Source organism: Etheostoma cragini, chromosome 19, assembly GCF_013103735.1.
Source record: "Etheostoma cragini isolate CJK2018 chromosome 19, CSU_Ecrag_1.0, whole genome shotgun sequence".
Classification (NCBI taxonomy): Eukaryota; Metazoa; Chordata; class Actinopteri; order Perciformes; family Percidae; genus Etheostoma; species Etheostoma cragini.
The window spans coordinates 2,479,036-2,504,061 of record NC_048425.1 but is presented as its reverse complement, the minus strand read 5'-3'; the positions used below and the strand labels follow the sequence as shown (position 1 = coordinate 2,504,061).

General features: G+C 40.8%; 1 protein-coding gene across 9 annotated transcripts in view; it reads left to right on the top strand.

The window, feature by feature from the left end:
- Positions 1-24,817, top strand: part of dysf (dysferlin, limb girdle muscular dystrophy 2B (autosomal recessive)) — a 77,612-nt gene extending 52,795 nt beyond the window's left edge. For 5 of the 9 annotated variants that reach the window (XM_034857018.1, XM_034857015.1, XM_034857019.1 and 2 more), the window contains 16 exons: positions 989-1,000; positions 3,884-3,982; positions 10,163-10,291; positions 10,405-10,560; positions 10,841-10,932; positions 12,671-12,841; positions 13,018-13,160; positions 15,053-15,192; positions 15,305-15,393; positions 15,927-16,022; positions 16,171-16,312; positions 20,791-20,890; positions 23,367-23,539; positions 23,788-23,897; positions 23,997-24,144; positions 24,697-24,817. In XM_034857018.1, the coding sequence (XP_034712909.1) occupies positions 989-1,000; positions 3,884-3,982; positions 10,163-10,291; positions 10,405-10,560; positions 10,841-10,932; positions 12,671-12,841; positions 13,018-13,160; positions 15,053-15,192; positions 15,305-15,393; positions 15,927-16,022; positions 16,171-16,312; positions 20,791-20,890; positions 23,367-23,539; positions 23,788-23,897; positions 23,997-24,144; positions 24,697-24,753 (1,857 nt within the window). In that variant the 3' untranslated portion in view covers positions 24,754-24,817. The remainder of the gene's footprint in view (positions 1-988; positions 1,001-3,883; positions 3,983-10,162; positions 10,292-10,404; positions 10,561-10,840; positions 10,933-12,670; positions 12,842-13,017; positions 13,161-15,052; positions 15,193-15,304; positions 15,394-15,926; positions 16,023-16,170; positions 16,313-20,790; positions 20,891-23,366; positions 23,540-23,787; positions 23,898-23,996; positions 24,145-24,696) is intronic. The other 4 variants (XM_034857022.1, XM_034857023.1, XM_034857020.1 and 1 more) reach the window with 1 other exon arrangement.
- Positions 24,818-25,026: the final 209 nt, after the last annotated feature.

Here is a 25,026-nt window from a genome sequence, read left to right as displayed (position 1 = left end):
TGTGTGTGTGTGTGTGTGTGTGTGTGTGTGTGTGTGTGTGTGTGTGTGTGTGTGTGTGTGTGTAGAAACGGGGATTCCACACAAACCCAGTGCCATAAGAGCACTTTTGTTCTACATTTATGCCTACACACACTAAAACACACAAAGGAAAAAGTGGTGCATGCGTCATGAGTGTGTTTTAAGCTTGAGTGTTCCTCAGAGGGTTAAAGGGCGGCAACGGGTTGAGCTGAAATGTGTGTGTGTGTGTGTGTGTGAAGGGGTAAGGGCTAGTATTTTGATCTGTCCCTTTGGTATTCCTCATCTTTGTAGTCGTTGTTTCTTTGTTGCGTCAGGGCCAACAAGCTGCCATCAAAACAGACTCACACACACTCACAGACAGTTTTTATTTCTGTGAGAAAATACTCAAAAATGAATGTTTAAATAGGCCACTCGACGTTGCCAATGTGAACAGGATTTTGGTAGATTTGATGGATGAGGCAACCTCTTACTTGAGAAAATAAAAGTTCTTGATAAAAACACATAACAGGGTTTTCATTCAAAGATGTTATATATTCCTCCCAAAAAATCATATTGTATAAATCAAAATAAGTCGTATCCAAACCACAGAAAGCCATCAGTCAACATTTCAATAACAAAGATATTTTATTCTCCAAAACAGAACGACATTGTGAGCGCTGAGTATTACTCATAGCTGTAATAGTAAGACTTTAATGACTTCTACTTTCATGCCAGCATTCATTTCATAATAGAAAGATTTCTTTCCCTAAATGGTGTACAGTATATATTTCATTTTTGGAATGAAACCCCTTAATGTGTATTGAGAATACGTAATATGAAATGTGTTTAAAAGCCTACTTAAAATGTGTTTAACCCGGTTAGTTTAGCATGTGGTTATCAGCGTTTGTGCGTCTGCATTGATTGAATGTGCAGTGTGTGATGACATGTGATGTGTGTCTGACCTGTCTCTCACTGTTAATGCCACCACAAGATGTTGCAGTGGGTAAGTTTGGGAGCAAATTCCTTTAATCATAAGTCACACGATGCAGCAGTGCAAAGAGCATCTTTCCATAAAAAAACTCCTTTTTATTTGCAACATTTTTTACAATAATTATAAGTTCTCAAACATTGTGTTGAGGCTACTGTCTGTACATGATGAGTGCGATGTCATCTCTCTTCTACAACAAAGTACTTCTGCATTGACTGTTCATTCAGAGCGATGATGTCACTTCCTGTTTAGTCTCTAGTCTTCTAGCTTCTGTATCTCCATGCAACCTGTCATTCAGCTTTTGATTCCTTGGTCTTTCAGGAAAAAAAAATGAAGCCTGTTCCCGCAGTTTACTGTCTGAATTCTAAAACAAAAGGATCATTATTATTTCGATCCCACATTTAAAATGATACGATCTCTGTTTGTTATTCATTCACCAATATCCAAAGTACCATAGCTATACTGCTATAGAAAAAACAAATCCCCCTTTTTTCATCAAGAGGTATCGAGTATTGTTTTTTAAAAACTTATATCGACTATCTTCATTTTTATTATTGATGTTTAAAATTCTAGTATTGTGACAACCTAACATAAATCTGCATCCAATGCAGTTGTTGCTTTTAGCAATTAAGAACTTGGATTGTAGCTGCGGTGACTGTGTGAGCAGAGAAAACTACAAACTACAACTTCTGTGAACAGCGTGGCAGTGCAGGTACACTGCAACTTGGTTTTGTTCACATTCGTAATATTCACCAAACTCTCCTTTAAAGTTCATTTCTCCCATCTTTTTAGCCTTGATTTCTGCCGTCCAGAAACCTCCACACTACTTTTTCTCTCTCTCTTCCTTGCTGTTGTGTTGGAACTAGCTGTTGAATGCTGCCGAAGAAGCAGAAAAGAAAGATAGAGATGTTTCATAAAAACTACTTAAAAAACAAACAAAAAAACTACCACCCTTATCTGAACAGAAGAAGCGAGGCAACGCTCTGGATGCTCTGTTTTTACTTAGAAGCACAATTCAAAATGTGAATGGATTTGAAAGATTTTCTTTCTTCTGTAAAAAAATCTAAAATGACTTGTGACTTCTCTTAGACGCAGCCTAATGAATAAGATTATGTCGATAATGTCATTGGATTTTGGACTTTGGTCTTGTCTCTGGATTTCATATCTGAGACTTATTGTGATTCATATTCCCAATCCTAAGGACAGAAGGAAAGCAAACATCAAAGCCACAGTCCCCAGACAAGTTGAAGTCAGTGCTTTCTGTCATGGCTGTTGACCGCAAACAGCATGTACCCAGAGACAATATAACTGCAAAACTCTGACAACATGCAGACAAAATAGCTTAATTTGAACACACGTTGTATCCTGTCTGCCCCGGTGTATTAAAGATATAACAAGTGGAACAGACAATAAGTTTGTGTGTGCAGAATATTTCTTTGTAACAGTGATGGAAGGGATGCTTTTCATTTATACATGAACTGAAAATGTTTCTTGTGATGTCCATGCTGGGTTTGTCTGCTTTATGCCAGCTCCCTCTCTGGTGTTGCCCGTTTCCATTGCCTCAGAACGCCCATATACCATGACCTTAATGCGACAGAGCCACTAGAGGCAATTTTTACTTGTGTTGACGTGACTTGGCTAACTCGGCGTTGCCATGCGATCATTGGAAAAAATCATGAAAAGCGCACTGAAAAGTGCACTGCAAAAACATAAGAAAAGAAGGCAAACTGCAGGCTGCAGGGCTTTTCATGTGTTTGAAAGGTCAAAGGCCATTAACGGGAGTTAAGATGTCAGGCAAAATCATTTGGTTCAATACAGTCGCCCAAAACGTTTTGGTTAGAGAGGACTTTTTTTTTATAAAAAAAAAGAAGATGTGGAGTTTAATCCGATGCAAACACTTAACAGACTAAAAAAACACACTGCATTAGATTCATGCCGTGCTTAGGACAGGTTACAGGTCACCCTAACTGTTTCTGTTAGTTAATCAAAGTAATGCAACTTGTTATATTTGCTTACTTTTCATTTACTTTTCTAAATTTAGACTGACAGCTTGAGAGGCAATTTAACAGTCGGGGATGGGTGGCGCTGCAAATTGAAACCGGAGAACCAATCGAAATCTCAGAATAGCGTCAAACTTTACTCAACAGCTGTGGTTAGCAGAAGCAGACGTGCACATGAAACGCAACAGAATTAATATTATTCATCACATAGCCTAGTTTTTTACAGAGAATATTCAGATGGGACCCCCTATTCAGTGGCGCCGGCAGCCATAATCCTGTAAACAATGTGCGTCTGTTGTTTTTCTGGGAGACATCTAATGATAACGATGCCTAATTTTCTCAATAATTATACCTAAAGCTGGGCAATATATTGATTATACTGTATGTTGATAATGTGATATGAGATAGAAACAGTGTAGTCTCATATCACAATATCGATTACGATATTTGGTCAATGCTTAACCAAATAGCTCGATATCGATATTGTGGCAAAATTCTGGGGTTGACAAATGGTGCTTTAACAAAACATCTTCACACTTACATTTACTATGAGTTAGAATCCTGCCGGCGCCACTGCCTCTATTTCAGCATGAACACTGTTATAGGTAACTGTGATTTAATGACACATTTTTTTCAGGTAACTATAATGGATGATAGTAACCTTTTAGATTGTACATATTGCAATCAAATTCTGTAACCTTGTTACATGTACTGTAACCCTGGAGTTATGTCACAGTTGATGCCCTGAATTGTTTGGGATTTAAAGTGATAAATGCAAAATGTTTGAGTTATTTCCATCTAAATCTTTCAATGCTTTTGCTGATCTTCGTTTAGATTCAGCACCTACTTTACATTGTATGCCTGACAACCTCTGACCTTTCCAATCTGTGACCAACAGGAAGAGGAGTTCATGGACTGGTGGAGTAAGTTCTACGCCTCGACCGGAGAGAAAAACAAGTACGGGACGTACCTGGAGAGAGGCTTCGACAAGCTGAAGGTAAAACTGAAAGGAGGGTCTGAATAAAAGCTTCATTTAAACATCTTTTGATGCTTCCAGCCATTGATGCACTCCTAAAGTACAGCAAGGTTACCGTCTCTTCATGTTGATTGTTGTAGTACACCTGCAGGGTTATTACTACATTCCCTCTGTATTGTCTGATTAATGTGTTAACACCATTACTGTTATTGGATGTAAAACGTCCTACTTCAGTTTAAAATTTGTTACTGCGAATATGCTCTATAGATATTAGCTAGTTGTTTATATACTGTATGTTTCAATTGTTTGGTCTGGTCTGTTCTCGGTCTCAGTCTCGATACCATCTGGTCTTGGTAATGGCTTGGTCTGGGTTAACGCACTATTGATTACAACACTGGTATTTACATATTTTTGATTAACCTTGATCTGACTTCTTCTTTATGTTAGCGAAACTCTATATTGTGAATTGATTGAAAAGCACTTCTATCGCCATTTTTTGGGGGAATTTAATAATGTTCTAATTCTTTGTCTAGAGTAAGAATAATGAGAAGCGGCAACACCAAAATTCAGTTTGTCTGTATGTTTTGGTGTCTGTCTATGTCCACTTCACTGAAGCAGTGTACTGGCCGTGTGTAAATATATCAGAATATGCCGAATATGCATATGTGAATGCATGTTTGCATGCTTGGTCAGAAAATCTCCAAGACGTACAAGAAAACATGAAGTACAAGAAAACATGAAGTACAAGAAAAAAAGATGGAGAGCGACAGAGGAAAACATGAAGAAGACGGAGACATTGCAGCCCTTTGTTCTATTTTTCTTAAAATGTTTCACCTCAAACTTAACCATTTAAATCACATTTTTGCCCTCCTGCCATTTCCCTCCGTGAGTCCCATCGCTCCATCCCCCCCCCTTCTCAAGCCCTGTCCTTGCAGCCCCGGCACCGCGACATTTTCCGAACAACTCCAATGACTCATCCGTCTTGAATTCTCTTTGGGAACGCAGCAGTGGGACGGATTCAGGGGAAAAGGCTGTTCTCCGATGTAGGCACGTCTGAAACGAGGGGATCACGTCAATGTCTGTCTTTGGTCTCGTTTCTTTCCGAGTCTGCCACGGTTCACCCGCCGTCCCCGGAGCCCGTCCGCCATCTCCCACGCACGGTTCAACCCTTATCCCGATTCTCTCGGCCCTAAACGCCGACCTTTTCTTCCACCGGGACTCAAAGCACACGTCAGTCTTCTCGTCTGATGCCCAAACAAATGACTAATCGTGTCAGAATTTGGCCTTTTTTTATTGCCTTTAAATGAGACCTCTAACCTCTCCTTTGAAAGCCATTTCACAACACAAGCAGCTTTAACTCTGTCCTTTTTTATTTATTATACTATATGTTCTTTCTCTTCCTCCTTAGCACGATTGTTTGGCTTGACAGCTGTAATATAAGGTCTCATGCATATATCTTTACATACATGTGTTCCAAAGAGCTTGAAAGTCATGTTTTGGTGACTGATATGTTTTTACATATTGGTGTGTGGAAGATAAATAGCCAAGATATTGATCAGTATCATGCAACTGTATTATACTTCTAAATAGCAGGTATGTTTCAGAAAGGCCATACAATACAGAAAGGCCATGCTTATGTTTGTCTTTTTCTTCAGCTGAAAACATAAAAAAATATGGCTAAAAACTAAGTGGCCCAATAGAGAACAGTAACAGCTTCACCAATAGTCATTGACCCTTGAAAGGCTCTTTCCATTTTTTTTAAGTGGGTGGATTTTTTACATTCAGGAAGCCTATTAAATGGCTTCACCCCTACTGATGGAAACACATCTAAGTCGCGACATTTCAAAAACTTTGCTCAAAATTCACTTGACAGTTGGATGGAAACATGACCAATGAGCTGCTGCTTCCACCGTTGATTTACCTCTCCTCACTCCCCCCCCCCCACCTACTCTGTGTCAACGCCTCCTTTTAAAATAACTCCCTACCTCCTTTGCTCTCTTCCAGTCTCCTGATCTGTTCTTTCCTTTGACAACTTGTTCAGTCAGATCTGCTTCTGTCACAGGAAAGTGAGCCACTGTTTCCAACCTTACCAACCTCCTTTACCTTCCTCTCACCCCGTGCTGCCACCTACGTCTCTTCGCCCTCTTCCGTTCCCTCTGCCCCGCGACATTCTCCGGGTCGCTACTGTCAGCTGAGACACACTTTCCACCCTTTGACCCGAGGTAAACTCTCTCTCGTCTTAAAATCCTCACCTTTCCTCTGAGCCTCGGGTCTTCTGTCGCCTCCTTCTCGACGCCTTCCTAGTTCCTAGTTAATGTTTTCCAGTTCCTACTACGGCCCCTGCAGAGGCTTTGCAGTTGCATCATCAACTGAATGCTCTCGTCTGGCGTCACCATGGAGGTCTGCTAGAAAATGAGTGATGGTAATGACTAAATCTATCAAAACCAATTAAGCAAATGAGAGATCCCTGAAAAACGAGAACTTATGATTCATCCAGCACAGATGATATTGTTTTCCTGTTGCTATTAGATAAGATAGACTTATTTCCAAACAATGAACTCTTATCAACTTGAAATGTTACTTTTTGAGTAAGTCAACTATATGCAGTTACTTCATTGTACTTTTGGTTTTCGTAAAAGGAAATTTAGCTCATTACAACAGTCTTTTTGCTGAAATCAAATTATACATTTTCTCGTTTGTATCACATCTATTTTGTTTAGATTTGACTGACTTATCGGTTTGAGTGCCGTCTTAAAGTACCTCAATAGCCTCTATGAGCTGTCTGTCACAGTGATTGCTGCAACTGCTGTCAAAAATGACCCAGACATTTTAAGAATAAATACATTTATATATTTATACTTGGATTAAAAACAAAACAGTGTTGTATTTTGTTTTCTGAATTGAATTGAAGGAATAAGAGCTCGAGACCTCCACCTGTATATCTCACCTGAAACACAATTTTCTTTTTCCTTCTCTAGTTCAACTCATTTCTTCATCTGACCTTCTTTGTAGTGTCCCTTTCAGTCTCTACCTTCAGTAAAGTCTTTGTCCTGGGCTCACCTCTCTCCTTCCACACTCTCACCCCCTTCTCACCTCTCTTCTTCTTTCCCGCCTTCAACCTCCTCCTCCTCCTCCTCCTCCTCCTCCTCCTCCTCCTCCTCCTCCTCCTCCTCCTCCTCCTCCTCCTCCTCCTCTCGCTCCCTCCTTGATGACAGTGGGATGGGTTTGTTTTTCTTCTGTCACACAGACGCTGCTGTTTCCATCCTTGTTATGACTTGGTTTACCTCTCGCCTTCACTTTTCACCTCCTCCTCCCTCCCTTTACTTTCTCCCCTGGTACTGGGTACGGTGCAGGAGGATTGGGATTTGTTGGATTTCAGTGAGCCAGTGTTTCCAGACTTTGTCTTTCATTTGCATCATCCTAGATTTCTTCAAGGCTTTCTGACCTCTTAATCTCCTCAACTTCAGCTTCACCTTTACACCAGCGGTGTGAATCTTTACTGTGGTCCCACGATTCCTTTTCATTATAATAATCCTTATTCACTATCCTGATTCACTATCCCGATGAATCATAGATGCACCACCTCCTCCATATGTAGAGAGTATATGTACTCTAAAATAAAGAGGAAAAGCCCCCAAAAATGGGTTGATTGCATCACTAAAAGGCAAATTTCTCCATCCTGAAAAAATTACTACAGCCATTAAATAAATGTATGATTTTTAGAGAGCACTTCCCACTGCAAAGTGTAAAGTTCATTTTAGGAGTCATATACAAACTGACACATAACATACCTCCCTAAACCTAACAAAGGCAACACAGAGGTTACTTAGAAAAAAGAGGAGGAAGTAGAGAGGAATGAAGGGTGTAGAGGGTATTAGATTTGGGTGGAGAAGGGGTGAAAGAGTTGGAAAAGTAGGGTGAGGATGGAGAGGGAGGAAAAGGAGATTGATGAGGGGGGATGATGTAAACGAAAGAAAGGTCTGGAAACAGCGGATCATTTCACTACTGGAGCACCAAACCCAGTATCAGGGGATAGGGGAGAGGGTTTAGACACACAAGGGGTTGGAGAGTTGATCTATCATACATACATGCATCCTTTATTGAAAGGCAACATAACAAATACGTACACTAGATGATGGAAGATGAAAGGAAGGCCAGTATTCCTGGCATGTATACTGTAAAAAGTGCTTACTTGTATCAACTTTAAGAAAAGAAATAACAGTGATCTAGTTGCACATGAATTATTTTGAGTTTTAACAACCCTTTTTAGGTTGTTCTGCTATAACAATAATAGTTGAGGGTACACAAATTAGTTACTAGTTGTTTATTAGTTATTAGTTACTAAAACAAGTTTTCCTAACAACAATTACAGTACAGTTACAATTCCCAATTAATTTATAACAACTAATATCAGCTTGCAACTTGCAATCCTAAAGTGAGAGCAATGCAATGTTTTAAGTCCCTTAGACAAAAAATCATTTTTTCATCAAATAAGAAATGAGTGAAAAAATAAATGAGAAATCTTTTTTACAGTGTAAACACCTTTTGAAAACCTACAAATGTTACATCAGACAATAAAAATAACAGCTTAATATTCGGCAAAATGTTTATTTTGAATTTAGTTAAAAATAATGATTCATCTCTTGTGGAAATTCAAGCTGCCAACATAAGTACACAGTCAGTTCAAAAAGTGAATTAGTGCTTTGTAACTTCTACTCGGGCAGCTACACCAGCTTACAATCTCTTCCTATCACTAGCTAAGAGTCACACACACACACACAAACACACACACACTCACACTCTTTTCTGGCCAAACAACTGTAGCTCAGAAAAACGCTCTTTGCATGCACGACATGTTTGAGATCCCTCCACAGATTCTTTAATGCTAATCAAATCTGAGGAGTGTGGCAGCCATTCCAAAACATTAATCCGTCTTTCCTGGAGGTATGCTACTTCACGGTTGATTTGGAGGTTATGCTTTGGTTGATTGTCTTGCTGAAATACCTAATCTCTCTTCAACTTCAGTTTCTGGACTGACCTTTCAAACATCAGCCTCTAAAATGTATTTATAGTTGTTGGAATCCATTCTTCCTTCCACAGTGTTTTCTGTGCCCCCCCAGCTGCGACATAACCCCAAATCACAATGGATCCGTCTCCATGCTTTACAGTTGGCAAGGTTTTATTCTCTATAAATGCTTTGCTGCTTTTTTCTCCAAGCTTATTTGTTTTGCAAATTGTTCCAAAAGGCTTCTTTTTTCTTTTTAAACTCTTCTTTTTGTATCGAGGTCTCAAGAAAGGCTTTTCTCCTGTAACTCTACCATGCAGGTCTTTGTTGTTTAAAGTACGTTGGGTCGTTATCCTGTTGACAGCTAGACCTGTGTCCGTCACTAGTTTTTGCAGTGATGGGTTCTTCTCAGCATTTCTCACCAGGTCTCGAGGCCATTCTGACATTTTCCTTGGTCTTCCAGATCTTTTTCCTTGATGTCAACTGTTCCAGTTATCTTCCATTTTCTAATTTTTTCATTTCTCTTCTCACCTTGATAATAATAACACAACATACTTTAATAATCCCAAGTTAAAAAATATTGTTTTAATACTGGTTTTGTTGCTACTTGTTTTGTTGTTTTTATGCTGAAGTGAAAGACAGTTTCCAGCTCGCCTTTTTACACTTTCACTTTCCCCTGGTGTGCGTGTGTGTGTGTGTGTTTGTGTGTGTGTGTGTGTGTGTGTGTGTATGTGTGCGAGACTAAAGCAGACAAACATCACTAATGAAAAGATATTAGTCTTTTTGTGCTTCTGACACATAGACGTCCCTGCCCAGATACAGTATGAATACATGCCAGCGTGTGTGTGTGTGTGTGTGTGTGTGTGTGTTTGTGTGGGGGGCTGGGAACCTGATGAAGATGCTTAAAAATAAAAATGACGCAAATACCACCGTCTGTATTTCAAGAAATCCCGTTTTCACTCTTTCCTTCTCTTTGCCTTTTTTTTATTTATCTCATTTTCTTTACAGCCCAGTTCTCTTCTCTTTCACCCTACTTTATCTCTCTCAAACTTCTCATTCTTTCCTTTTTTGCACAGTCCTTTCATCCCTCTCTCCATCTCTTATTTCTGTATTTGAGTGTCACGTGAACAACACTATCAAAGCCGCCATGTGCAATCGAACAAGATGAGATAAACCCCTCCGCTCCTCTTTTTCAGGTGTTTGACCAGGAGTTGGAGAAGGTGGAGGGCTTTGAAGGTCTCTCAGATTTCTGTCAGACGTTTAAGCTGCACAGAGGAAAGACTCAGGATGAAGGAGAAGATCCTTCGGTGGTAGGAGAGTTCAAGGTAAAAACCGTCTTCTCTTCTGCTGCATCCCAATATTACGCCTCTTAATATTCTTTAACTGTGTCTTTGTCCCTAATTTGAATCCCACAAACCCCCGTGTCCTCATTAACCAGGGTATGTTCAAGATCTACCCACTACCAGAGGACCCCTCTGTCCCCGCTCCCCCCAGACAGTTCAGAAAGCTTCCTCCCAACGGCATTGAGGAGTGTTTGGTGCGGATCTACATCGTCCAGGCTCAAGGACTGCAGCCCAAAGACACCAACGGGAAGGTACGAAGCCAGAGGATAGCAGAGGAAGCATAAAAACATCAATAGTGTCAAAAACATTAAACCCTCAGATATAGTAGGTGACCATATGTATTTAACCAGAGGACAGAACTGATAAATCCTGAGGATGGTAAAAAGACATAAATAGACTTACCTTTTGAGGTACGTGAAAGAAATGGTCAGGAAAGAAAAGAACATGGAATAAAAAAGGAAATAAAACAAGTACAACCAAATGAAGGGGATTTGAGAACAAATGAGTTAATACAAAGTTTTGTATTTTCAGTGTGACCCCTATGTGAAGATCGCTTTGGGGAAAAAGACCATCAACGACCATGAAAACTACATCCCATGTACTCTGGACCCCGTCTTTGGAAAGTACGTAACATCCCTTTGATCGATGAATAATATTTATTATTAAACCTTTTTATAATCCACTTACCTCTACAAACCTCTTTAAATTCATCCAGGTCCTTAAGTCCTGTCACACATCTCATATGATCTCGTCGCTCCCTGCAGATGTTATGTGATGAAACGTCACGTGACATATAAACAAGTCTGCACATTTTCTGATGTTATCAGTAGTTTTTAATGTTTTCTGCGAGTAATATGTTTTGTATTTTGTTCACAAATGATAATCACTAGAAAATAGTCCTTTACAGAAGATAACAGAAACAACATTATTGTCGTAACATGCACCATTTACATTTTGGGTGCTTTTTTGAGTTTGGGAGGAGGTCATGCTGAGGCTCAAACCAGGTGTTAACTTGTTAGTTTAAGGCCCTCATCATTTCACTCAGTAGTCTGCTTTAGTGGTGCAGCCCCTGAAGGTCTGGGGCCCGAAGGAAAACCACCTGTTACCTTGCAGCTTTTTGGCTTCTCACTCAGTTTAACTGTGTCACATACACTTGTGGTTTTAGTTGGAGACTGTGAAAACAGAAAATAACTCGAGGACATTCCCATTCAACATGTTAAATGATGGGTGGAATTGCTCTTTCCAGGCCAAACACATTACTCAGATTAAAAACCAAGGCAATTTTTTCCATGAAGACATAACGCAGTCTTAAGTAACAGCATGATTGACTGCCTGCTGACTGATTTATCTTGCACTCTTTAATACGTTAGCCACTATCTGATCACTTTCCCCCCTTAATCTCTTCTGTGTGTCTTTCTCTTCCTCTGGGCTTTTTTCTTCTTCTTCTTTTTCCTTTTCACACCAGTAGGGGTTGCTACACACACAGCAATCCCAGTGTCAGCACAAACTGCTCTCAGTGACGGGCTGAACAGTCAGTGCAGCTATTAACTTTTGACATGATTTGTTTTGTGTACCTTTGTTAAAGCAGAGTAGAACGTGGTGTGTCTCACATCAATAAAGCTTGTTTAAAGGCCCTGAAATCAAAGGTGTATTCAGTTAATCTGGCTGATTGGACAGCTTCCCAGGACTGTGTGGGTGTTAAAGACAGATTGACTGACATCTTCCTTAGGCCCCTGTAGGGGTGGTACGGTTCACAAAAACCCACGGTTCGGTTCGTATCTTGGTTTAGGGGTCACGTTCTTCTTCGTCACTTGTTCTTATTTGTTCTTTAAATCTTTCCAGAAATATACTTCAGCATATGATATGTACAAATGTTCCCACACATCAGACTTATTCCTAATTTCCACCAGTTGCAGAACGGCTCCACTGCGTGTCTGCGCCGTGCTCCGCCGTCCATCAATACCCACCAGGTCCAGATTTGTTGCGGAAACGGCTGCTGAAGTCACGAGGACCTATAAGATCTCGTGAATTCACGTAGAATAGAACCACGAAACCAACAACAGCTTGTTTCCATCCAGAGGAGTAGAGGAGAAACAACGCTGTGCTGTATTTCAAAGGTGTAGTGTAGGGAAATATGATCCGCCGTGAGCACGGTCTATTTTATTTTGAAAATTAAGCAGATGTTTGCTCACTGACTCTGAAGAGATTTACTCCTTAGGTATTGCAATTGGGTACTGTATGACAACGCATTTTTCGATACTCGGTTGGTGCCTTAAAAGTATTACATTTGGTACCCAGTCCTGGTGTTCAGAGGCTTTAAAGTTAAATCTTTAAAGGACAATTTGCTCTTTTCACCTTCAGGATGTTCGAGCTTACATGTTCCCTCCCTCTGGAGAAGGACCTTCGGGTGATGCTGTACGACCACGACATGCTGACCAAAGACGAGAAGATCGGAGAGACGGTGATCGACCTGGAGAACCGCTTTCTGTCCAAGTACGGGGGCAGGTGTGGTCTGCCACAGTCCTACTGTGTGTAAGTAGGAGTTTGTTTTCATTGAGGATTTTTCTAATGGTTTTATAGGGCAAAATCAATAGAATGAATTACAATCAAATATGTCTGTAAGTAAGTAAATGAACATGATTTTCCCTTTCCAAAGTCTCTTTCTCTGCCCACCCACTCTCTCTCTCTCGATGTCTCTCGCCCATTAGGTCGGGGGTAAACCAGTGGCGAGACCAGCTGAAACCCAGCCAGCTGCTGTGCAGAGTATGTGAGCGCCAAAACCTGCGCAAGCCCGTCTACCAAGACAACGTGGTCCACTTCAGAGGAGACCGATACACCGCTGCAGACCTTGGTGAGTGACAAGCGCTCATAAATCATCATAAACCAATACTATACCGTCACTAAATGAATACATGCCATAATGAATCTGCAAATCTCTCATTGTTTTCTTCTTCATTGGCACTCATGGCGAGGAAAATCTTAACGTGGTTTAATGTAGGCTACCTGTAACGATGATCAAAGATTACCACGTTTCTCTCTCATATTGCTTCTCAAAACACTGAAAATTATGTTTTCAAGTTATGACTTATAAAGCCCATGAGAACCGTGGGGAGTCAACCAACAAACGTGAAGCAGAAACGCTTAATGTCAGATACTGTCCATAATAACAGGACTTAGGGTTAGATGTTTTGAGAGTTTTCAGTGGTTATAAGGAGCAATATGAGAGAGAAATTTGGTGATGAGGCCTACATTAAACCACATTTTAAACCAAACTGACGCACATGACCTTACTCTTTCTTTTCTCTCCACCTTTCCTTTCTGAACCCACTTCTCTCCTTAATCCTATTTCTTTCCTTTTCCTTTCTGCTTTCTTGTTGTTCCTCCTTTCCCCTCTACACTTTCTTACTCTTTTCCTGTCTTCCACATTATCGCTTTTGCTCCATCTTTTCCCCATCACTTTTTGTCTCTGTCTACCTCCCTTCCTGCTTCCTCTCCTCCATCTGCTCCTCTGCTACTAAAACTGAAAAACTTGGGAGGAGGAGAGGGAGGACGTGGAGGGGGGGGTTACATGGCAGGACCACCTGAAGAGTGAAGTGATGAGATATTCAAGATTAATTTTCACCCCCTACACACACACAGATACACACACACACACACACACACACACACACACATATGTTCCATGGCTGGTGCGATACAAGGTCATGGTTGTCGTTGTGGTGATTTATGGTATAACTCTGTGTGTGTGTGTGTGTGTGTGTGTGTGTGTGTGTACAAACGCGTGCGTACCAGCCAACGTCAACATCGTGGTCGTCTCTTGGTTAGCGAGGAGCGCCTCTGCGTTCTCTTTCCACAGTTGCCGCGGTTACTGTGCGTCAGCCTGCTGTCCGTCAAAAGCGGTTGCTAATTGGCCGAGAGGCCGCACTCCTCTTCCTCTCTTACCTCTGAATTTTTCTTTCTCTTTTTGTTTGAGTCTTTCCTCTCCCATATTTTCTCTTTCTTACTTTGGTTTTGTCTATTCCACTTTTCACTCACCTTTCTCTCCATTTTTTTTTCTTTTCTACTTAACTGTTTCTCACCTTTTTTCCCTATGATCCTTCATTTTCCCTTTATCTTTTAGCAATTCATGTTCTCTCCCTGCCATTTGTATCACTCTTCTCTTCCCCTCCCCTCTTCCTCATCCATCGCCCCTTCCTTTTTTGTTTTTCTTATTTTTGTTTCCCGTTTTTTTTCTTTGATTTCTTACCTGCATTTACTCTTCTCTCTTCTTCAATCCTTCTTTCACTCACCTTCCTCTCTAATTTCTCTTGTTCTCTTTGCTGTGCTCTTCTTTTCACCACTTTTCATATCATCCTCCGTTCTTTTCATCCACCCTTCTCTCCTCTCCTACCACTTTTCAGTCTTTTCCTCCTCTCCTCTCAGAGTCGAGGTGACTCTAAGTTTACAGTCATAAACTTTTGACGTTAGTTTGATATTTTAGTTTTGCTTGGAACCAACGCAGATTTTCCTCAGACATTTGTGATGCACAAACCCATGAACAGTTAAGTGTGTGTGTGTGTGTGTGTGTGTGTGTGTGTGAGAATAATAAATAATTCCTATGTGAACTGCTCTCATCCCAGTCCACCCAGTGTTCTATGTTTCCATTCTCTACTCAGAGAGCTCTAATAGTCATTAAAAGAGTGTTACGACCTACACTTAAAGCTCAATTTTTGTGTGTGTGTGTGTGTGTATGTTGGTTTTCAGAGGACAAAAATGTGTCTAAACGTCACCTCGGTTCAATTAAGGAGCGGCTGTCCCTCATCATCTTGAGGAAAATGGGATTTGTACCTGAACATGTGGAGACCAGACCACTGTACAGTCCACTGCAGCCCGACATAGAGCAGGTATTCACACATGTTTCCAGCACCATCTGTTGTCAGTGTCTTAGCTTCTCTTTGGTTGTGGTTTTTCTGTGTCCTTTTCTGTCTTTCTATTGGTCATTGTGCTCTCCATCAGGGCCGTCTGTTGATGTGGGTGGACCTGTTCCCCAAGTCCCTGGGACCCCCTGGACCTCCGTTCAACATCACACCACGCAAGGCTAAGAAGTAGGGACAAAACACACACACACACACACAAAGTCCACGCAGTATACTGCGATGGAAGAAAAACGTGCTCTTGCATTTCTTTATACCAATCACAATCGCAATGGGCAGTGCTAAGCGCCGGACGGAGCCACGGTGCCACTGCAAAATATCCTCGAAGTTCCGAAGAAACTTGCTTGTTTTAGTCGTGAAACAGAAAACTCAGATTGGAGACATAGTCTAGCCAACTGTGTGTATTTACCCTGCAGAGATCTGAGGAGCCGTTAACAACTCAGAAATCTACTGAATTGTGAATGCAAAGAAACACAAAGAAAAAGGAAGGTGACGGACATTCGGCCGAAAAAAGTGACATCCAGCGAAATTTTATTTTATCAATCAATCAGTCAACCAACTGGTAAATTAGTCAGGCTTTTAAAATCCATCCATTAAACGGTCAGCCAACTATTCATCCATTCATCTTCTCAGTTACGTAACAATGACTCAATGACACAATCAATACACCAATAAATGCATGGAACGTTCTGGTTCTCGCTCAGGTTCTTCCTGCGTTGCATCATCTGGAACACCAGCGACGTCCTCCTGGACGATGTCAGCGTCAGCGGGGAGAAAATGAGTGACATCTACGTTAAAGGGTACACGAATCACAAAATCTCACTCTTCTGGTTCTTCATGTAGTTTGGTTCTCTCTTAAAAAATACCATATTAATCGTCTCATTGTAATTAGTAAATACAAAAACCAAATTAACATGAGCGTCATGTGTTTGATTGTGAAACTCTCAGCTGGCTCGACGGACACGAGCACAACAAGCAGAAGACCGACGTCCACTACCGCTCTCTGGGCGGAGAGGGAAACTTCAACTACAGATTCCTGTTTCCTTTCCACTATTTACCTGCAGAACAACGCTGTACCGTCAACAGGAAGGTAAGTCTGTCATCTGCCATTTATATCTATGAATGAATGACTGAATTGTTTATTTTCGTGTCAGGCTGCTTACACGGCCCATCCATTATAAGATTAACACTTTCCTAGTGCTGACACAGAGCTAAAGATGTACATTAAGATTAGAAGTATAAGATTCACAATTCAAAGTAAAGACAAGTAGGGTACTAACATAAAGATAACATTTCAACATGAAGCACTGTCAAACAAGAGTTAGTTATAGTTGAATTGAGGGCTGCACAATACATCATTTTATTTATTGTTTTTTTTATCCCAATACAAACGGCCATAACAAACACATTAAAAAAGGCTGCTACATGTCGCAAAAGACTCTCAGAGATTTTCGGCACTCCAAAATGTGTGTGTGTGTGTGTGTGTGTGTGTGTGTGTGTGTGTATATATATATATACTGTATGTATATATATATATATATATATATATATATATATATATATATATATATATATATATATATATATATATATATATATATATATATATATATATATATATATATATATATATATATATATATATATATCGAAATGATCTGAGTAAATTTAGAGTCAGAGATGTCAGAGAGATGTCAGAGTTTTTTAAGCTGGGCTTTTATTGTGAAGGTTGGACACGGAAGAGCCCCTGACCTATTGTTCGGTCGTTTAGTTTAATTCACAGTTTATTAATATCCAATTCTCTCCAGACTGCTCCAAATCCCAAACCCCAAGTTCATTGAGTACCCAGGAAACCAAGTGTGAAGTACATTGGATAAATGGTTCATGAGATTTTTCAAAGATAGACACACACACACACACACTCTCACAAACACACACACACACACACACATACACACACACACACACAAATACACACACACCTGGTTGAAATCAGTTATTTGATGAATTGCATCAATAAATGAAGCAGGAGTTCCCCTCAATAATTTACAGTGGACCTCAATTAACAAAAATAATGCAGTGACATTACTAGATGTTGTTGAATCTCTGAGACTCAACAGAGACATGTAGCGAAGAGCTAAAACAACTTCAACTTAATACTGGAATAACATCACGGCTGTCATTTGCTTTACTTGGCGTGAAAACGAGCCTCTTTAGCCGTCGGCAGCCGACATGTTTTACGACAGCGTTCGCTCGCTCGTGGCTGCATCCTCAATCAGCGAGAAGACGAGGAGACGAGGAGACGAGAGGGAGCTTTGAATAAAACACTGCTGGGTGGAGAGCTTTCGTTCCAAAACAGAGCTGGAGCCAGAAACTGAGTTTAGTGAAGTCAGTCAGCGGTCGGTGATATAAGCCCTGAGTCACAGGGTCTGATCACTTTCAGCTCGGTTAGTTCAGCTCAGAAAACCTAGAGTGGGCTTTCCTCAGTATCAGGGCCACAGGTGAAATAAAATAAATTTTTGTTCTGAGTTTAAAGTCAGAATACAAAAAAAATGTCAGAATTCAGACTTTTTTTCTAAAAATGTTGATGTTCTTAGAATTCAGCCTTTAAACTCAGACTCACACGTGACCCTAATCCTCTCCCGTATAATTCAGACTTTTCAATTCCAATTTCAATTTTCAAGATATGCAAAATGTGTGTAATGTCCGGCATCTTACTTATATTTATATATAATTTTTGGGGTGATAAGGAACCAAAACAGGGAGAAAAAAGATGTAAAAGTATCTCCCTAATAACAGTTACTCGGGTAATAATTATCTCTTGGTTTTTATTACATTGCATGGTCATTTGATCAATTGTTCATAGTAATATGTTGATATAGGAGCATTGAAGTTGAACAAACAGGAAGTAGGCAAATGCAAAAATAAAAGTATTTATTTCTCCAAGGAATAACATAAAAGCTCTTTTTTTAATTATACATAAAAAATGTCAGTCTGCAAATATTTTCAGAAAACATTCTCACATTTACGAACTAGTTTTAAGGTCACATTTCTTATTGTTAAGAATGTTGACTTGTGAGATGTAGCTGCTGTAGAAACCTACTTTATTACACGACCATCTACCACACGGCACTAATAGTTTGAGATAAAAAATGGGAGACTGTTGAGAGAAACAGAATACATCTGTAAACCTAAGACAATTGATTTCCTCTAATCGGCAGTTTTTGTTATTAAAATGTATTTAATAAAACAATATGTTTAGCATTGGCAATAGTTGAACGTATCAGAGCTTAATTTAGGGGGAGAGGGTGAAAGAGGGTGAAAGAGGGTGAAAGAGGGATGAGGAAACAATGACTCTGTGCTGTACTTAGCAGTCTGGCAACAAAAAGGAAGTTGATTGATGTTGTTAGATATTGTAGAGAACACACACACACACACACACACACTCGTATATTGCGTCCCAGCCCTGCTTTTGACAGCAGTGGATTGATAACTGTATGTACTTGGACAGAGTTTGTGGATATAGTGACACACACACACACACACACACACACACACACACACACACACACACACACACACACTGACCGGCGTACATGCTTCAGCAGCCACGCACACACAAACTCAGGGTGTAGTGTGTTTACTCCCAGTGTTTGCGAGTGTTGTTATGAAGCGTGAGAGCATGATGTGAATTTAGACTTCTGATTTAGAGAGTGAGTGTGAAGTCATTACGCAGGCAGCAGAGACGAGTCATTTAAACATACAGACAGAGACAGGGAGCACATCGGATGTATTGTTCAGTGAGAGACTACACGGTTTTTGTGTGTCCGCCCTGCTAAAAGTCAGCGCAGTCATTTTGAGTTTAATATTCAACTCACGTGAAAAAAAAAAAAATGAGTCCTGGTCCTCTGCGGTAAAAGTCTGACTTGACAACAGGACAACACGGCGTTTAAATCCTAACAAAGCGTATAAAAAGTATGTTGAGTGCTTAAGAGCCTTTTGTGTTGTCTCAATTTATTTCTCACCTGAAACCTCAAATCTTTCCAGCTATGGAGCCTGGACTGATCAGTCAATCACTCTATTAGTGTGTAGACTACGGTCTAAGAACGTGCACAAAGTAAAACAGTATGTTTATCAGAGAATCACAACATCATCCATGTCTACCCTTTGGATTTTAATCATTTTTGTATTTCTAAATAACTGATATTGTGTCAAATAGGACTTGTTACATACAGATAATCTTGTCTTTCAATCAAAAGCCCTTCACAGCTCCACGGTTTATATTATCCAGGATCAGATCAGATCAAGATTTTAAAGAGATTTTAGACCCCTGACTCTGGAGGTCTCCTGGACACCTGCTGTCACCCCGACCATAGTCCCGGGGTGGAACTTGTTTTGGTTGAACACGTGTACGTTCAAAAGTTGTGTTAGCCGTGCGACAGAAAACTCAGATTGGACAGATAGTCTAGCTAGCTGTCTGGATTTACCCTGCAGAGATCTGAGGACCAGGTAACCGTAGGTAACCATAGTCCGTATATATCCACCCGGAGTTCAAAATTCCAACACAAGGAAAGTGTGACATTTGGCACAATGTCCGGCAGCAAAAAGCAATCCCAAAACCTTGTGAATATAGACTCCAGACTATAGAGACCCGGACCGGGACAAGTGTTGGTTACTGGAAGGAGAGACCTGTCTGATGAGTGTAAATCAAGATAGATATTCTCATTCCTGCTAATTGAGACACTGTGGATTCCCCAAAGGATTCAGGACAGGAAATCAGCATGTGGGAAATCACTCATTGAAATCTTTTCCAGGCTTCCACTGTGTGAAGTGCAGCCTGAGTAATGCTATTTCATGTTGGCTTTATGTTGCAATCAATGGTTCAAAACCAGTTGCCCTTTGGGGACATATAAAGTAAGAAAATCTCCTCGCCGAGGACTTTTAGGAAAGGTTACAGGGACGTGTTGACATTTACTGTGAATCACAGGGGGGCCGGTTTGATTTCAGGTGTGAAAAGCCTTTTGTTTTTATTTATTTTTATCCACATAACAACAGCAAAGGTGTCGCACGCATAGCTAAAAAGGACGACTGAGGGAATGGAAGGAGACATGGAGGAATATCTGTGTGTGCAGCAGCTGCACACTGAAGCCCATTAGTACAAAGGTGAGACAGGATCAGATACTGTCTGGCAGTTTAGTGTGGATTTACCAGAGGTGATAAGAGGTCTAACACACACACACACACACACAGACAGAAATGAGTGTGTGTGTACAGATAGAAAGTGTCCCGTGTGGAAGTGGTGATGTAGTGAGAGATGTGTCGATGGAGTGCTGCTCCAAACTGAAAGGAGCCTCCCAACATGTCCGAGCGTCTCTCTCTTCTGTCTCATCATCCAACTCTGTTTTACTACAAGTGTCGAGAATCATTAATTATACATGTAACAATAGAAGGGTTTGGGTACATATCACCCAGCCCTAATATTGAGTAAATATACATCATAGAAAGACAAGAGATACTAGAAAATGCTAAACTTTTCTCTTTCATTTGTGTGTCCCTCTGTGTGTGCAGGAACATTTCTGGAGTCTGGATAAAGCTGAGACTAAACTGGCCCCTGAACTCACCATCCAGATCTGGGACAATGACAAGTTCTCCTTCGACGACTACCTCGGTAGAACACTGGGCTCTGTGTGTGTGTGTGTGTGTGTGTGTGTGTGTGTGTGTGTGTGTGTGTGTGTATGTGTGTTTCCCTTGGTTATCGATTAGGCAATGATGTTTTTTTTTAGTGTTGCCTTTTTGGTTGTCTTTTTGTAACCCTTTTGTGTCGTTCCCCCTGTGTATTTGTCACTTTTTCAACATTTTTTGACTTTTCCTGAGCCTTTTGAATTTTTTTCACTTTCGATTTCAATTTGTCACTTTTTGGACTTTTTTGTCACTTTGTTCGGCATTTTTTCATATATATAAATATATCTTTTTACATTTGTTCACATTTTAGTCACTTTTTTTTTAGATTTGTCTTTTTGACCTTTTTTATTTTCTTTCTTTTTTACATTTGTCACACACAAGTTCTTTTTTTATATGTATATTTTTTCTTCAATTGCTATAAAATTAACAAAACACCAGAATTCAATGAGAATATTGAACTAATTATTTATTTGAATCGTGAGAAACGTTGAACGGAACAATCCATTTTACTTTTCTGGACATTTTGTCTGAAAGAAACCCAAATTTCTGATATAGAACCCTTTTGAAAAGGGGTTAAATTGGACCGGAAGACAACAGTTAAACCAATCAAAAGTTGTTTTAGTCGTGCAGCAGAAAACTACGAGTGGACAGATGGTCTAGCTAGCTGTCTGCCGAAAAGAGTGAAAACCTCTTTGTGAAGCAGAATTTCCAGCGGCAACAGAGCAATCCCAGAAGTGGAACGTCGTGGATAAAGACTAGATCTTAGCTATCAGGATGTTTCTGACTTCCAAACTAAACTTGAGTTAAAGGCTTACTGGAAACAGATCCATATTTCCCAGATTACTGCTTCTTAAAGTAAATCAGAAACACACATACACACCTTTTAGTTTCAGTGCAAATACAGTTAATTCATCTTTAGGCGGTAAATCCATCCAGGGAACCACATGTGCGTCGTGGGTACAGACAAACTACTGCGATAACATTTATCTTCAGAGTTAACGCCCTTCCATTTCCACTGTGTTGGCACATTTCACAGAGAGGAAGGGCCCATTTTATTTTCATTTTCAAGCTGTCCAAATTGGGCCTTTCCTTCACCCCTGACGCTGCCCCCAGCTCCGTCCCTTGGAATAACTTGCCGCCGTGCCTCTCCTATTTCACTCCCCTCTGTATTATTTCACCTTTGCCAAAGAAGGAATGATGACGCTCTGTGGACCGAGTGTCCGTCTGCGGTGCGAGAGGAGGAGGAGGAGGAGGAAGATGAGGATTCCAGATCTGTTCCCGTCCGTCACCGTCTCACTCCGTTGCAGCGGTTTTTTTTCTCTCGCTCGACTTTATTCACCTCACACAGTCTGCGGGTGTGTGGCCACCTCAAAGCATTTCTTCCATTCCTCCCTTTCTCCAGCTCGTCAGCTCGGACCGCTGACTGTTAATCTTCCTGCATGGTTCGAGGGTCCGACACGAGCCATTTTCCTACTGCCGCACTGTCAAACTGCAGTTAGCTGTGGAAAAACACTTCCAGTGGACATCTAGTCTCTCTTCAGCCGTCCATCTGCCCACACTCCCCCCATACTTAACATCAGTGATGATCAGAAAGCTACTAACTACCTTTCACCACGGGGTCATCTGTATTTCACTCAGAACACACCCAGAAATTAATAATTAAGAAAAGCTGCCCAGATAGAGTGAACACAGCTGGTTAAACAGATCTGTGTTTCCCAAAAGCATCTCAAGGCTGATATTGTAATATTCATCTTTCAAACCTCCTCTAGCTTAAAGTGCCCATATTATGAAAAAAAAAACACTTTTTGGGGGTGTTATTTGTGTCTCTGGTGCTTCCACGTGCATACACACTTGGAAAAAACAAACATCCATGCTGTTTTGAGTGAGATACTGTTTCTGAATGTCCTCTGCCTTCAGTCTCCTGGTGAGCTGTTCAACATCTGCACGGCTTTCTACGTCACTAGCCGAGATGCGGTGGTTAACTGTGGCATGCTAGCTCGTTCTCAATTGGTAAACCCTGCTACAACACCCACTAGTTGACCGTAATCTCCCAGCTAATCCTGCTTTATACTGCCCAAAGTTGGTAAAAGAGTTATCTTGCTGATGAGATCTTACCAAGTTATTCCCAACAAAGATAGTATATAAGTAGGATGTCTCACTCTGTAGCTAAAACAGAGACCCAAACACACCGGGTGAAAACAGGATCTGCAGCAATGTGCAGTACAACACAAATATGGTGTTTTTTGAAAATTCAACCATGGAAACATATTCTAGTACAACCTCAAAATACAATTATGAACCTGAAAATGATGCATAATTTGGGCGCTTTAAAGGACTATTCCGGTGCAAAATGAACCTAGGGGTTAGTAACACATGGGTACAGTTTTTTTTAATTGTTTATTCAGGTTATCAGATAGCCTCCTTGTTGACGTGATTCATCTTGTCCTCATGGTTTTCTTTAGGTCACCTGGTGTTGAACCTGAACCAAATGCAGCGTCCGGCCAAGTCTCCAGAAAAATGCACCTTGCAGCTGCTGAGCCAGCCGACGGACAGACTGGTGTCTCTGTTCGAACAGAAGACCGTCAAAGGATGGTGGCCCTGCACCTACGAGCAAAACGGAGAGAAGATCATTGCTGTGAGAAAAATCAAACACACACACACACACACACACACACACACCAAGCAAGCATGCATAGTCTCGCAAAGCCAGACCTTCAGTTACAGTGCAGTGGAGGAAGGTCCTGCTAGTCCACAGAGCATGTCGGGATGGGAGGAAAGACGCTCTGGTTTATTGGCATTTCTGTAAACAAATCACAATCATTATAGGCGGACGCAGGGCTTTGAATCTGTCGGTGCGATGAAGGCCCGTCGTCTGTGTTTCAGGGGAAGGTGGAGATGTCTCTGGAGATCGTGACGGAGCAGGAGCACGAAGAGAGGCCAGCTGGCGTCGGCAGAGACGAGCCCAACATGAACCCTCACCTGGAGGAACCCCAGTGAGTCTTACACACACACACACACACACACACACATAAACACATACACACACACTCAAACAGACAAATATGGTTTCCCATCTTCTTCTCTCCTCCCAGGCGTCCAGAGACCTCCTTCCTTTGGTTCTCCTCCCCCTATAAGACCCTCAAGTTCATCCTGTGGAGGCGGTTCAAGTGGTTTATCATCCTCTTTATCATCCTCTTCTTCATCTTCCTCTTCTTTGGCGTCTTCCTCTACTCCTTCCCGGTGAGTTTGAGTGTGTGTGTGTGTGTGTGTGTGCATGGATGGAGACAGAGGAAGACATATACGTATTTGTTTGCACAACAAAATGAAAATTTACATTTTTTTTTTTTACAGTTTTGGCCATCGTTGTTTTTCTGATTGGCACTTTTCTGTTTCATTAGATAACAGTAAAGACATTGAAAGGAAATGAGTAGAGAGACAGAATACATTCAAAAATAAAAGAGAGTTATGACCAAAAAAGCATCATCATGAAATCAATCACAACATCATTAAAAAAAAACTGAGAAATTGAGAGATGAAGAAAATACATGTGAAATAAATATGGTGATGTTGACCTTGGATGTATAATGTCTTATTGATATAGTTTGGTATGAAAGCTCTTAAACCAAGAGGAAAGAAAGATAAAGGGAATGGATTTGGATTACAAAGAATGACGTAAAGAAGAGAACGGAAATCTATCTCAATCCGTCTGTTGTCGTCCGCCAGAGGGAAAAAGAAGAAAGCGAATGTTATTGAATCAAAAGGAAAAGTAACATTTTCTTTCCATCCTTACAGAACTACGCTGCTATGAAGATGGTGGGACCTTTTGGACCAGCCAAGGCAGCAGAGTGATGATGGAGGAGACCAGGAACAAAAAAACATGGAGGAAAGGAAACAGAAAAAAAGCCGACACAATGAAAAAGAATCTTAAGTTTCTACATGTGGAACGGGGCTGAATGCAACACAACTTCTACTCCTTCTTTGTCTTTTTGTGCTTGAGTCTTTAAAGTGATCCTGTCATCTTGCTGAAGTTGTGACTGATGAACTTGTGAACTTGATCCAACTGTGTGTGTGTGCGCGTGTGTGCGCATGTGTGTGTGTGTGTGTGTGTGCGTGTATATGTAT